Source organism: Gossypium hirsutum, chromosome A02, assembly GCF_007990345.1.
Source record: "Gossypium hirsutum isolate 1008001.06 chromosome A02, Gossypium_hirsutum_v2.1, whole genome shotgun sequence".
Taxonomy (NCBI): Eukaryota; Viridiplantae; Streptophyta; class Magnoliopsida; order Malvales; family Malvaceae; genus Gossypium; species Gossypium hirsutum.
The window spans coordinates 2,652,712-2,667,153 of record NC_053425.1 but is presented as its reverse complement, the minus strand read 5'-3'; the positions used below and the strand labels follow the sequence as shown (position 1 = coordinate 2,667,153).

General features: G+C 28.1%; 1 protein-coding gene and 2 non-coding genes across 3 annotated transcripts; all 3 read left to right on the top strand.

Annotated features, from left to right (window-relative positions):
• Nucleotides 1–6,027: 6,027 nt before the first annotated feature.
• LOC107939896 (uncharacterized protein At4g04980) lies at nt 6,028–10,917 on the top strand. Its single transcript, XM_016873287.2, has 8 exons — nt 6,028–6,576; nt 7,207–7,239; nt 7,657–7,752; nt 7,880–8,213; nt 8,974–9,139; nt 9,331–9,495; nt 10,017–10,169; nt 10,578–10,917. The coding sequence occupies exons 4-8, from the start codon at nt 7,957–7,959 to the stop codon at nt 10,809–10,811; spliced, it is 975 nt and encodes a 324-aa protein (XP_016728776.1). The 5' UTR covers nt 6,028–6,576; nt 7,207–7,239; nt 7,657–7,752; nt 7,880–7,956; the 3' UTR covers nt 10,812–10,917.
• Nucleotides 10,918–11,755: 838 nt separating this feature from the next.
• On the top strand, nt 11,756–11,849 carry TRNAY-GUA (transfer RNA tyrosine (anticodon GUA)). The gene is made up of 2 exons: nt 11,756–11,792; nt 11,814–11,849. It is a non-coding gene; the product is annotated as a tRNA-Tyr (tRNA).
• Nucleotides 11,850–13,439: 1,590 nt separating this feature from the next.
• TRNAY-GUA (transfer RNA tyrosine (anticodon GUA)) lies at nt 13,440–13,533 on the top strand. Its single transcript has 2 exons — nt 13,440–13,476; nt 13,498–13,533. It is a non-coding gene; the product is annotated as a tRNA-Tyr (tRNA).
• Nucleotides 13,534–14,442: the final 909 nt, after the last annotated feature.

Below are 14,442 nucleotides of genomic sequence, written 5' to 3'. Positions count from 1 at the left end.
AATATCTTATTATTTTTTTAAAATTATTTGATTTAGTCGATTGAGTTTTTGTTCGATTGGTACAGATATTGTTGTCAATACAAAAAAACGTGGGTTCGAGTAGCGTATTATCTTCGCGGTAATAAAGGGTTATAGATAATTCTAAGCATTATGTTTAAAAAAACAGATACGATCAAAACCTATGATGAAATTATTAAAAAATTATTTGAATTATAAATACAAATTTTGTTAAAATTTTATAATATTTTAAAAATAAAAAGTAATAAATACCTTAAAAATCTGATAAATCGGTTGGTTACCTTTACCAGCTACATTTACTTGTTATTTTTGTTTAATATATATTTTATTATCCAAGGTAGGCAGGTGTCACAAGTGAACATGCAGTCATGCAACCACTATGCCATACATATATGGTAGATATGGACCTTCTTGACTTACGTCTTGAGTTGTGAAGGCTCCATTTTTTATTTAATGAATGACCTACTATTCCTTACTCTCTATACAACATAAATGAAATTATCTCAAGCCACCTCCTAAAATGATGATTATCAAAGTAATATATTAAAAAATAGGAAATAATTTGTTAAAAGTATAGTAGAGAACCTATATTAGGGTAAATTGCATTTTGTTAATTTACTTAGTAATTCAATAAATTAACTTTTGTATGTTAGAAAAAGTGTAAATTAGTATTTTTATTAAAAATTCTATTTTTTTATGCTTTGTTAAAAATTCTATTTATATTGCAGTTAAGTGATGATTTGGATTTTTTTAAAGGTTTTTTTTATGTAAGTGATGTTAGATTAAAAGATGAGCAGGTTAAGTAAAAGAATTATGGAGACACTTCTATTAGAAGTCGGATTGAATTTTGTTCCTAATTAAAAAATGGGTAAATTAATCCTAGTATTTTATACAAAGAACAAACATGTCATTTTGTTAAAAAAATCTGTAACACCCCTATCCCGTAACCGTCGCCGGAATAGGTAAGGGGCATTACCGAACTTGTAACTCATGTCAGAACAGTAAAATTTTGAAATTTTTCTTGAAATAAAGATCATTCATTTAAATAAGTACTAAGCACAGCCAGGGATAAAATTTAAATTTCTCTAAGTAAACATTCAAAAGATGCCATTTTCGCATGGCTTATATACATTAACCAAAATATTCTTCCGCCACTAGTCTATTCTATACATGCCATAAGATAATCCAAAACATAGCAGTACCAAGCAGTGGATAGTGATAGTGTGACAAGTTGCTGATGATCCCCGAGCAAAAGGCCAAATTCAACAATCTATAAAACAGAGAAACATAACAACAGAGTAAGCTTTTATAAGCTTAGTAAGTCTTAAGCAAATTAAAAAAAAACTCTTGAACTCAAATATAACCAATTTGTTTATTTGATTCATATATATATCATTTCATTTCATATCTATAGTTACCCTCATCGGTCAAGTCAAAATGTATATCTCCCAATATCCTATAATATTTCTCCATAACTGTATACCCACATATTCATATGGCATTTTCATATTTGCTTTCCACTTTACAATCATGATTTAATTCTGATGGGTCTAACACGTACAAGTATTTATCACATACCTGACCAACCAAATTAAAGTCGATCTTACGAATTCTCATATAACCTCTTTCTAGGTATACTGCCCTTTTTTTTGGCCGAATATACACAATTACGTAATACACAATAAGCAGATAAATTCTCACTTGATAGTGATCTCTTATAAACATAGGTACATTACATATTTTCACCTAACTTTTCACATTGACCAAATGCGCAATAATCATAGAAACAGTCTTATTGTTTTACTCACATATGCATCACATAACAACCTTGTGATTTAATTCAAATCAAGCTTAAATATAAGCTCAGAATACATACCTGTCCAACTTAACGCATTGAACGTATTTATTAACAATTGTTACTGTGAAGTCATATAATCTTACGCTTTACTCGAATCATCAGCGAGACCTTTAGCTCGGATAATCCCCAAACGTAGTCATTGGGTCGTACCAGGAATATATTTCCAAGTTTCATGTACATTTAATCCCATGTTACAACATTCATATCGACTATCATATTTGTAATTCATTTGCCTCATCAAATATCTACTAATACACACCTTTCACAATTTGTTATTCGGCCACAATATATATACACATCTCATACATATTTCACATTAGCCATTTGGCTTTACCACATATGCATGGCTCATACATATTTCACATTAGCCTTTCGACTTTACCACATATATATATCTCATACATATTTTACATTAGCCATTCGGCTTTACCACATATATATATCTTGTACATCAATTTCATCATAACAAAATTGACTAGGTATACTAGTCATTTACGGCTTATAGCCTCACTTTAATACGGATCCGGTACTTTGATTAAAATTTTAATTGATAGTTTATAAGCAACTCAAACAGTTTTATCAATGTTTACTACTTAATCACAAATTCACTACAACCTGTTTTTCCCGAGCAACAGTCACTAAATCATTTATAACTGGAGCTACGAAACTCCAAATCAAGTACCGTTAATTTTTCCTGAAAATAGACTCATATATCTTTTATCCATAAAATTTTCAGAATTTTTGGTTTGGAAAATAAATACCAGATTTTTCTTAAAGTTTTCCCTTGTTTCACTGTTTGACTAGTCTGACCATTCTTCACTACGAATCAAAATTCTCATTGTACAGAATTCAAAATATATTTTTGTTTATTTCATTTGAAACTAGACTCATTAAGGATTCTAAGCATATAAAATTCATCTTATAACCATTTTTTTACAATTTATAATGATTTTATAAAAACAGAACAGGGGATCTAGAAGTCATTTTGACCCTGTCCCACATCACTTCAAATATCTTATTATAGGCAATTCTTTTGCTTACACGGTTTCTTTTATAAGAAACTAGACTCATTAAGCTTTAATTACATAATTTATTCAACTTCTAACTCATCTCCCAAAATTTATGGTGATTTTTCAAAATCACGTTACTGCCGCTGTCCTAAGCAGATTTAGTACCAATTCACTCTTTCACACATACCTTGCATGCATGTTATTTAAACATGCATATCACAAATCAATCATCACATACCTATAATTTCACTTAAGCATAAACTTCGTTTCATCATTTTTAAACACAAACATTACTCAATATTATCCAGATTCACATTCGGCCATAATACACACAACATGTTAACCGATTTTCCCACTTAGCATCTAATGCACATGCATGCTCACAAATACACATCATCGAGTTCTCACTAAAGACATTTCATTTCTATACACATAAATCATGCATCATAATTTAAATATTTACATAATTTCATATATCCAATACTTACCTATATTTTGAATTGAAATTTGATATTAATGTCGCCGATTTTCATTTAATTTACCATACAAGATCGTGCAACATGATAGCTCAATTTTAAGTACATGAGTTCTTGTCCTGTTTGAAACGGTACAACGACTCTAGTGTATAGACGGTTTGAATATCAGACACATTTAACCTACCTAAACAAAACACTCCAGCGTGCATTTGAACATGTTAAATTCTGGCATGCATTCGGACACTTAAAAATTCAGCATACATTCGAACATTAAAATTTCACTAGCTGACAGCAAATAATTTTCAGACAATTCAGTTCCCTACGTCCTTTCAACAAATGCTTATTTCCTTAGCTTCAACCAATAATAATGGGACATTACTAAAACTGAAATTTGAAAATGTAAATCCCAAATTAAACTGTTTTAACCTCCAAAAGTTAATAACTCTTCAAACATAAACCGAACAGTAATGCATGTTAATTTCAACCATCTTTATATTTTGCTTATTACCACAAAACAGGCCATTGATTAACCAACATTTTACCTTAATTAGAGCAGCAGCAGATCAATTACACCAGGATTTATTGCACGATAAACTACAACAATTACATGCTGAAACTATCAGCCTTCAACAGCAAGTTTCAACACCAACTTATACATTTATTTATCAACTCTTCTTCACTTCTAACACTAGTATTTTGGTAACAACTAACATGTATTAAACAGAGTATAAACATGGAAATTTTTCAAAGTTTCATTGCAAGGACTTACTGAACAGCAGCTGAACCTACTCTTGAGCAGTTTCTTTCCCCTTCTTGCTGCCACCTTCAGCGAGTTTCTTAAGGAACCAGCTCCTAAGTGAGCTCAAAAATTAAACATGCAGCAGCCCTCTTCTTCCCTCTCTATTTGAACAGCCCCTTCATCTAGCAATCTCCTTAGCCGAAAATTTTAACAACCCAAGGAAATTTCTTCTCCCCCCTTTCCTAGCTACGGCAATGGAGGAATAAACCAACTTTGGTTTCTCCTCCCACTAACACATTATTTTTATTACCCATACTCTTTTATTCATCTTTAATTCATTTAATACATTTTTTATTACATATTTCTCACCACTAATAAATATAATAATATTAAATCATGCATATAATGTCCATACTTATGAGCTTGGCCGGCCACTAGCATTAAAAGTGGCAAATTGGCATGCAAACCTACTTATTTGCATCATTCAATAATTAATCACTTAAAATAAGCCACACATATATTCAAAGCTTCTCACATAAGTCCTTTTTATTTAGAAACACATTCAAATTGACAAAAATCAAAGCATTCAAATTTCACACATGCATGATCACATATTTTAAACATAAAATATTATATTCAATTATTTCTGCGACTCGATTTAGCGGTCCCGAAACCACTTTCCGACTAGGGTCAGAATAGGGCTGTTACAAAATCTATCTATTTCTACTTTTAAGTGATGACGTAATTGATGGAGCAACTAGATACATATGCATGGTTTGCCACGTGTCTCATGCTAATGTGGTAGATTTTGTCACAATGCCACGTCAGCAAATATTTAAAAATGATTATAATTGTTTGTTCAAGATCATTTTGGACTTTCTTTATAATTTTAATAATTTTAAAAACTTTATGATTCTTAATAAATTTTAAATAATTCTTTATGTTTCTATAATTTTTTTGAATTACCATGTCCAGGATGAAATGAATTAGGACAACTATTTGTTTCGATTCATCTTAGATGTGATTTTTTAAATAATTATAACAAATATTTATTTTAAGGATTTTTTAAAAATTTTTAAAAATATTGTCACGTTAGCATGAGGTACACATGCATATGCCATGTTATGTGTTTGTATTTGGTTCTTTCGTCAGCCACGTCAACATTTAATAGTAAAAATGAATAGAATTTTTAATAAAAGAATACAAAGGCCATCATGGTACTTTTATCTTATCATGCTCATCATTTAATTCCAAGGCACATATGTTAAAAAAAATTGAAAAAGCCAAATCATTACTTAACAACACATATGGAAGGGTCAATTTGCACTTTTTTTTAATGTATATGGATTAATTTGCCCATTTTTTAATAGAGGGGACAAAATGGAATCCGCCTCTTAGTATAGGGCTCTCCATGGTACTTTTATCGAAATAATTTATATTATGATGATTTTAAAATTCAAAATTTTTAAGCCGTAAAAAAATTTCGTCACATCATCAAATTTTAAATATATGAAATTATTATTATACATCCATCCGTATTCAACATATCCTCTTATTCTAGTTTAATTATTTAAAACATAAGCAATTAAAATAAATATATATTAAATAACACTAAAACATTAAAAATAAGACAATCCTTGTTATTGAAGATTCAATGCAATAAAATTCTTACAGCAGAAGATGTATAACTAATAAGTTGTAATTTTTTTTTATGAATATATATTTTTGGGTTCCCCATTTCTCTCTGCTCCAATCCAATTTTTACTTTTTCCATTTTTGGGTTTACATTTATCTAAATTGAAAAATTACCATCTAAGATACAAACCAAAACCTTCTTTCTAATTTTCATTTTTAGAATCAAAGTGCCCCATTATGTGTTCTTGTTTAGTTGGTACAGAAACTGGGGTGGGGGGAGGGGCTGGGGGGTTTCTTGCAGCACCCTATAGCTATTTTCAAAACAAATCTTTTGATTTTCCTTTAAAAAAAACATAGTAAATTTCTTTTCATGTTTTTAATCTTATTTTCTTTTAATTTCGTCCACAACAGGAATCAAGAGGAAAGCTTCATGATATATCAATTGTATAATTCATGTTGAATTTAAAGGGAAAATCTATATATCTGCAGCTACCATAAAATATTGGTGGATTTTCATTTCTCACCAATATTATGTTTATTTTAATGTTTTTGCTTTTGAAGCATTAAATTTTTTTTCTTTATTTTCCATAATGATTTTAATGATTTTATTTTATTTGAGTTGAGATAATTTTGATTATCAATGACCCACCCATCATAAAAAAAAAAATGTGAAGATCATTTCATTCTTCCAGCCATGAAAGAGGTTGTTCTCGGTCATGGGTAGGTCAAATTTTGCCTATAATCCCTAGAGGTATCGATTTTTTTTTAAAAATAATTTAAGAAAAAAAAGATTTGGCCATATTGCAGAGATTGAACACAGCCTGAGTTGAGCAGAATTAGGTATATATTTTTTATTTTCAAAATTATTATTTTAGATGAAGTATATCTATATATTTGTCTAGATTAGAGATTGATGGACTTCATATTAAATATTTATTTTTTAATAATTAATATATTGCTTTTTAAAGGTTTTTAAATAAAATAAAATAAAAACTACGATACCACATGTGAAAAAGAATTTTTTTAATATGCTTTGATTGAATTTTAAAATTTTTAATATCGTACCAATCATTTCATTTTATCAATTTAATCATTAATTTAGATCTGAAATATTAAAAATTAAATAAACGATGTTCTTAAATTTGATTGACACTATCTTTTATGTGGGTTCAAATGATACATATATATTTACAATTTGATTCATATGTTTAAACATGCTCCACATAATATTCTAATTGCATTTAGCGCTTAAATTGACGCTGATAAAATGATTTGTTGATGCAATACTTTAAGTACTCAATTAGAACATTTTGAAATTCGTGAGCCAATTTAGAATATGAGTGAAAGTTTAGAGATGTTTGGTGAATTAACCCTAATTTATAAGCCATTTGTTTTTGTTTTTTTTTTTATGTACTTCTTTTATTTTCCAATTTTTTATAATATATTTTCTTTGTTGTAAATTTCGAACAGATATGATGGGCTGAAAATTGACTATTATCTGAGGTAATTTACCTTATTTATTATATATATTTATTTTACATTTTATAATAAACTAAAATACCAATATTTTACATCTAATGTAGATTTATTTTATATAGTTCGATTTGCATGAGTTTTGTTGTCAATGCAGGAAGACATGAGTTCGAGTGTGTTAAAGGGTATTATCTTCTTATTTATGGGTTGAAAAAGAACTATGAGTAGTTCTAAGCAAGATTATTCATAAAAAAGAAATATGGATATATATTGAATATAATATATATTTATTAAAAACGGATTTACTTATCTTAATATTAAATTATTTTATATATTTTTATAATTTTTAAATCTGATATATTTATTATATTGATATATTAATCTTTTAAATTTGAATAATATATCTCTTCTTCTTTGTGTGTGGTTGTATCATATTTTTGTTGCTAGGATCAAAGCAAGGAACCCATTGAATTTTATAGCTTATTGGGTAAAATAGAGCAAAGCCTAACCAAATAATATGCAACTTCTGCAATAAAATAGCAGGTGAGGATCACATTTTTATATTTGATATTCAACTTTATTTTATAATAATTCTCCAAATTTCCCAATCTTTTTTAGAAAAAAAAAAAACTTGGGTTCCTTCCTTTTGATTGATTTTTCTTTGTTAAAGTTCGAACATAGAGCAAAAGCCATTTTTGCTTTCTATTTGAGGCATCATCATCCTAGTTGCCTTCAAAAGGGTCAGCTATGGCACCTAAAAGGAGCATGGGAGTTCCGCCACCACCGCCACCGTCCGTCCCTGCTGGAAGATTGTTAAGTCGACAACAATCAGTGGGTAAATTGAAGAAATCAAGCATAATGAGTAGTCTTTTTAGAGAATTGAAAACAAAGTTGGAAGGGTCAAGATTGCAATTTAAGCTGTCTAGTAGGACCAAGAAGCAATTTGTGGGTTCTGCTGGTGGGAAAGAAGGATTGGCTGCTTTTTTACGAGAGCTAACAAAAAGGTTCCATTTCTTACTTTCTTTAGTACCTAAAACGATAATATATATATATATGAAAGCACGAGTTAAAAAATATATAGAAAAATCTTCTAATTTTATAATTTTATTTATTTAAGTGATTTCATCTCCAAGAGTCAATAGTATCAAAGGCAAAGCTAGAAAACTGTTTTAAAGGCAAAAATGAATCATAAATATTTTGAGAGTTAAAATAAAATTTTACCATTATATTAGTTTATAATTTCATAAACTTTAAAGGGACTAAAAAACATAATTACCATTTTTTGGGACCAAGGCTACTGCCTATCCCTATCTACTCCTACAAATAACATCAAAGCAAAATATTTCTTATATATCTTCTCAGCTCATGCTTTATCACGTTTAAATTTGTCATTATCACTAAGCTTTTCCATGTCTTAAAAGCTCAATTATGCCCCAATCCCTATACTCTTCGACTTTTAAACTTTAGTCCCTCTGCTTTTAAGCCTAAGAATTTTTAATCCTTATACTTTTCTGTTTTAAAAATTAAAGCTTAATTGATAACATTGTCAGACTTTATTTTTTAAATCAAACCTTTGAATATCAAAATATACTATAATCAAATTTAATGAAATTATATTAATAATATCATAAATTCAAACAAGTAGAGTAACTAAATTCTCCCGAAGTAAAAACAAAAAGTTTGAATTTCAAATGCTTGAAAAGCACAGGGATTAAATGAAGAATTAAACCTTTATTTGTTTGTTTATTTGGTTATGGGTCTTAGATCACCATTCTTCCAACAAATTGAAGAAGATGCTAAAAACCATGCCAAGACGATATTGGAATTAAAAGCAGCCATCAATTGTTTTCAAACAAAGGACATGACTGAACTCATTAAGTTCCAACAACATATGGAAGCCATTCTTGAAGTTCTAACCGATGAAAATCAGGTCAGTATATATATATATACATATATATATAAACATACATACATGTATGTGTGTGTATATATATATCAAAATTTTAACAAATAATTCATTATTCATTCCATATATGCATAGATCATTTTGATGTTACAATGAATATCCTCCATAGCTGAACTTGTTTAATCAATCATGATTCTTAATGCATTAAGGTGTAGGTGCTTGCAAAGTTTGAAGATTTCCCTATCAAGAAATTGGAAACAATAAGGGCAGCTGCAGCATTGTACTCTAAATCAAACTTGGTTGTTTCCAACTTAAAGAATTGGGAAGTGAAATCACCTGCTGCACAACTGTTGAACAAATTTGATTGCTATTTCACCAAGGTCGATTTTGCTCCCATGCATTTTTCATTTTTCTTTTGTATTATATGATTTTCCAATTAAATGGATTTTTTTCTTAAAAAAAATAAACGATAAAACAATATCAATATTTTTTTTTCAATTTAGTCCCTGATTTTTTTTGTTCCATTAGTCTTAGAATTTGTTTACTTTTCACAACTTTTGTCCGTGTGATGATTTTTTTTTGTTCCATTAGTCTTAGAATTTGTTTACTTTTCACAACTTTTGTCCATGTGATGATGTGATATTTTGATATTATGCCACGTTATCACTTAAAAATTATTAAAAAAATTACATGATTATGAGGTACCCATCATTACAAGGAATAAAATTGTAAAAAGTTGTCAAGAACTAATATGGATAAAAAAAAAGTTAAGGATCAAATTAAGAGAAATTATCTAATTTAAGGACTAAATATTACATTATCCCAAAAGTAAATATGTTCATTCATTTTTGGTGATAATTTTATTCCATTTTCCATATATATATATATATGGGTGGTAAAGGTTAAAGAAGAATTGGATGCATTTGAAAGGACAAAGGATGAGGAATCAAGGAACTTCAAGAGCCATGGGATTGATTTTGACTTCAATATCTTTGTTACTATCAAAGAGTTGATGGTGGATGTTTCTTCCAACTGCATGGAACTTGTCCTTAAGGTAGCCATTTCTTTTGTCATTTTATCCAAAGTTTTTAAAGTATTCATACATATTAAATATTAGTATAGATTTCAATCCTATAAAGATAAGAAAAAATTTCATAAAAATAGAGTATACAACCCTCACTCAATCTAAATAATAGTTTTGTCTTTATGTTGATATACAATGATCAGTTTTTAATAGTGGAAATTGATCAAAATTTTAACAAAATGATCAATCTGCTCTTTGGTCTAATGTATAGAGATGAATTTACTCATTTTTTGAGTAAAAGAAACAAAACACAGTCCAACTTCTAGTACAAAAATCTCTATGATACATTTATCACCAAAGACTCCACTCGATATGAATATATAATATCCTTCAACTGTTTGTCCAAATCTAATTTGTTTGATTATCTTTTCCTTCTAGGAATGGAGAGAAACAAAAGGTGCAAATGATGCAGAAAAGAAAGCAAATCAAAACTTGCTGTGGAGAGCTTTTAAATTGGCATTTAGGGTTTACTCATTTGCTGGTGGAAGCGTGCTGACAAGTTGGCTAAAGAATTGGCTAATGAAGTTTTGTGTGCTTCTTCTTCACCTCCCAAGCCCCAAACAAATACCCCAATATTCCATCTTTAATTTATCTTTTTTTACAAATTATTGATTAGTTAATTAGCTGAAAACAATTTGTACAGTTGTTTTCATTTACCTATCGATATGTAAATATTATTTTCTAAAATAAATTTCATGCAATATATGAAATTAAAACATCTCATCAATCCATCAAAATTAAAACTTATCTTATTTTTATAAGGATATAAATCTTGAAAAAAATTTGATTATTTAATGTGTAACACGTGTTGATGTAAATTTCAATGATAAACTCCAATGGGAGGAGGTACTGTAGTGTGAAACCATGATAGCATTGCATTGGCAGTAATCATTGAAGCTTGGAAGTAACTTATTGAAATTGTTGGTATTGTTTTTTTGTGAGAGTTAACTTTGAATGCCTAAAATAATTGTTTGAAAAAAATGACGAGTTCAATAAGGCAAGAATACTTAAAGAAGTAGACTCTAAATGTGTGTACGGTCATCCACCGAGGGAGTTTCAAGCTTAATGGACTTTGATGTTGAACCGAAATACATATTCCACCATTGATTTTAATCTTATCTGTACAATATTCAAATTATAATAACTAATTTCATTATCACCAATTTTTTTTTCTCATTAGAGCTAATCTCACCACTAATCTAAATGAAATCTAATAAATATTTGATACAATGGGATCCAATGAATATTTTGCTTCGAATTCATTTAAATTTGTTTGATATATTCTCAATGAAACCAACTTTCTTCATTATTTTAGGTTTTTTCAAGTGAAGTCGAAGGATCTAATATTCTAATGCATTCACTAGACTTCCAATAAAATTAATTTTCATTTTTTTGCCCCTTTGAAATTATTATTATTCAGAATACTATGGATTGAAATATTAGATTTAATAAAACATTTTTCTTGATGTCAATGTAGAAACTAAAATGAATGCAAAAGAGTTATTATATGACAGAACTTAACGTATTAAAAGATATGTTAAAACCTTCAATCTAGTTCGACCTTAGCTCAGTTGGTAGGGCGGAGGACTGTAGTTGGCTGAAACCTTCAGTTAAATCCTTAGGTCACTGGTTCGAATCCGGTAGGTCGGATTATTTTTTCATTCTGTCCATTCAACATTTTCGCATTTGCTTTTTTCTCTAATCAAAACAAATGTGGAAAGAAGACTTCATTAGGCAAAGATTTTGTTTATAGGTTAAGAATAAATTCGAAGAGTTTAAAGTTTAATGGTATTACCATTTGCTCTTTTTTTTAAGGTCAAATTACGCCAAATCCAATTGCTAATAGCTAGTTTAAAAAATATACTTGTAAGTAGCACAAGTATCAGTAAAGAATATATTTGGAGAATCGCGAAAGAAGGTATGAGAAGGAATGAACTAATCTGCTTGATAATGTACCCTTCACTCGTTTGCTGCGATGAAGTTGGATCGGTGGTAGACTGATCCGTCTGATTGATTATTTCTTCAGAAGGCTTTGTTTATCTCTTTAAACGTCGAGTTTTATTTGTTTTTAAGATAGGAATGCTTAAAAAAGTACATTCTTAATGCGTGCATGATCATTCACCAAGAGATTTTAAGCTTAACGTATTTTAATGTTAATAACACATCATAATGGTGAGTTTTTCAACTAAACCCTATTTTTCAATTGCATATTGACAATATTAACCGTGTGTGAAAGATCGTCATAGTTGGGTTTAAATCAAAGTATTTAGGGCCCGTTCTTCTTAGTTTCTCAGATGAGCTTTTATAATAAAAAGCATTTTTCCCTTAAAATCATTACCAAACAGACATCATTTGAAAAAAATTCAACTTAAAATAAGTGAATTTTAACAAATGAAAAAGTTGAAATTTTTAATTTTTTCTCAGCCAAATGTGCTTTTGATTGATATTTATATTTTTAACTTTACTTTTGTCTTCTCCCAAAAACATTAGAATACCATGTCTAATTAAATTTAATAAATAATTAATATTAATTACTTAAAAATATTTAAAATTAATATTATATATTAAAATATTAACAATAAATTATAATAAATTATTTTTTATATTCTTACTAAAATATCATTCTTAACTAATTTGAACATTATTTAAATGCATATTTGTTACTTTATAATATCATGTCTAAAATAGACATTTTATTTCTCAAAAACACTTTTTGACAACAATACTAAATACTCAAATTTTAAATCAAACTTTTCAAAAGTACTTTTTCACAGTACTTTTCAAAAGTATTGTTAAACTAGCCATTATTCTACCATTGATTTTAATCTAATTCGCATAATGCTCAATCTCCTTACTATAATACCTAATTTCACTATCACCGATATTTTTTATTTCATTAGAACTAATCTCACTACTCATCTAAATGAAATCTAATAGATAACACAGCGGAATGGAGTCCAAATAAATAAACTGCTTTGAATCCATTTAAATTTGTTTGGTATATTCTCAATGAGACCAACTTGCTTCATTGTTTGAGTTTTTTTCAAGTGAAACTGAAGGATCTAGTGTATTCACTGTACTACCAATGAAGATAATTTTCATTTTTGCTCCTTCGAAATTATTATTATTCAAAATGCAAATGTGAGATTTAATTAGAAACTAAAATGTGATGTAAAAGAGTTTATTATACTTGACAGAATTTACCCTATTTATAATTTATGTCAACTTTTTAAATCAAAATCGACCTTAGCTCAGTTGGTAGAGCGGAGGACTGTAGTTGGTCGAAGCCTTCAGTAAAATCCTTAGGTCACTGGTTCGAATCCGATAGGTCGGATTATTTTTTCATTCTGTCCATTCAACATTTTCGCATTTGCCTTTTTCTCTAATCAAAACAAATGTGGAAAGAAGACTTCATTAGGCAAAGATTTTTTTTTTCATTAACAAAAAATAAAAATAAAGATAGCAAAGCCCAACGTGAAATCCAATTGTTAATACTGAGTTAAAAAAATAAACTTACTTATAAATATCATAATTATCGATTAATAATATATTTAAAGAATGGTAAATTTCATATTGTTATCATTTTGTTAAGGATTAAACTTTTTACTTTTCAAGTGAATTTTTTAATCACTACAATTGCCTCTCAGGGTTTTAAGAACGCGAGTTCAAATAATTACATACCTTTTGAGTTTTGACAAGTCTACAAACTTATAAATTTTAACTTAAGTCTCTTTACGATATCAAAGTTTTAAATTAAATAATTATATAATTAAAAAAAATCAAATAAATTAAAGAAAGTTAAGTTTGATGTTTATTAGCATTTATTAAACATAAGTTAATAAACATTAAAACTTTAATATTTTGTTTATTAAACATAACTTATGTATAATTTAAGCAATTAATAATTGTAAGTTTATTAATCTTAAAATAAATAAACTTCAACGTTTTATTTATTTTTTTCTCAAAAACTAAATGTAAGTTAGAGAAACTTATATCAATAAATATTTTAAAATTTCATGAATGAAGTACAAAATTCATTCACTTATAATTTTTCATTCGCATTTAATTTTTGGATTTTATAAAATAAAAAAAATTCCATTAAACATCATTTTATAAAACCAATTTTCAACAATCTTTATATATGGTTATATTTAATAGTTTTTTTTTCACGCCATTGTTATAGTTGAGTTTGAATTAATATATATAGTCTATTGTATCTCATTATTTATTTTAATCTCAATTA

Coding starts and splice junctions, on each gene's coding strand:
- LOC107939896 (XM_016873287.2), top strand. CDS start 7,957: ATGGCACCTAAAAGGAGCATGGGAGTTCCGCCACCACCGCCACCGTCC. Junction 8,214..8,973: donor TTACGAGAGCTAACAAAAAG/GTTCCATTTCTT, acceptor TATGGGTCTTAG/ATCACCATTCTTCCAACAAA. Junction 9,140..9,330: donor TTCTAACCGATGAAAATCAG/GTCAGTATATAT, acceptor ATTAAGGTGTAG/GTGCTTGCAAAGTTTGAAGA.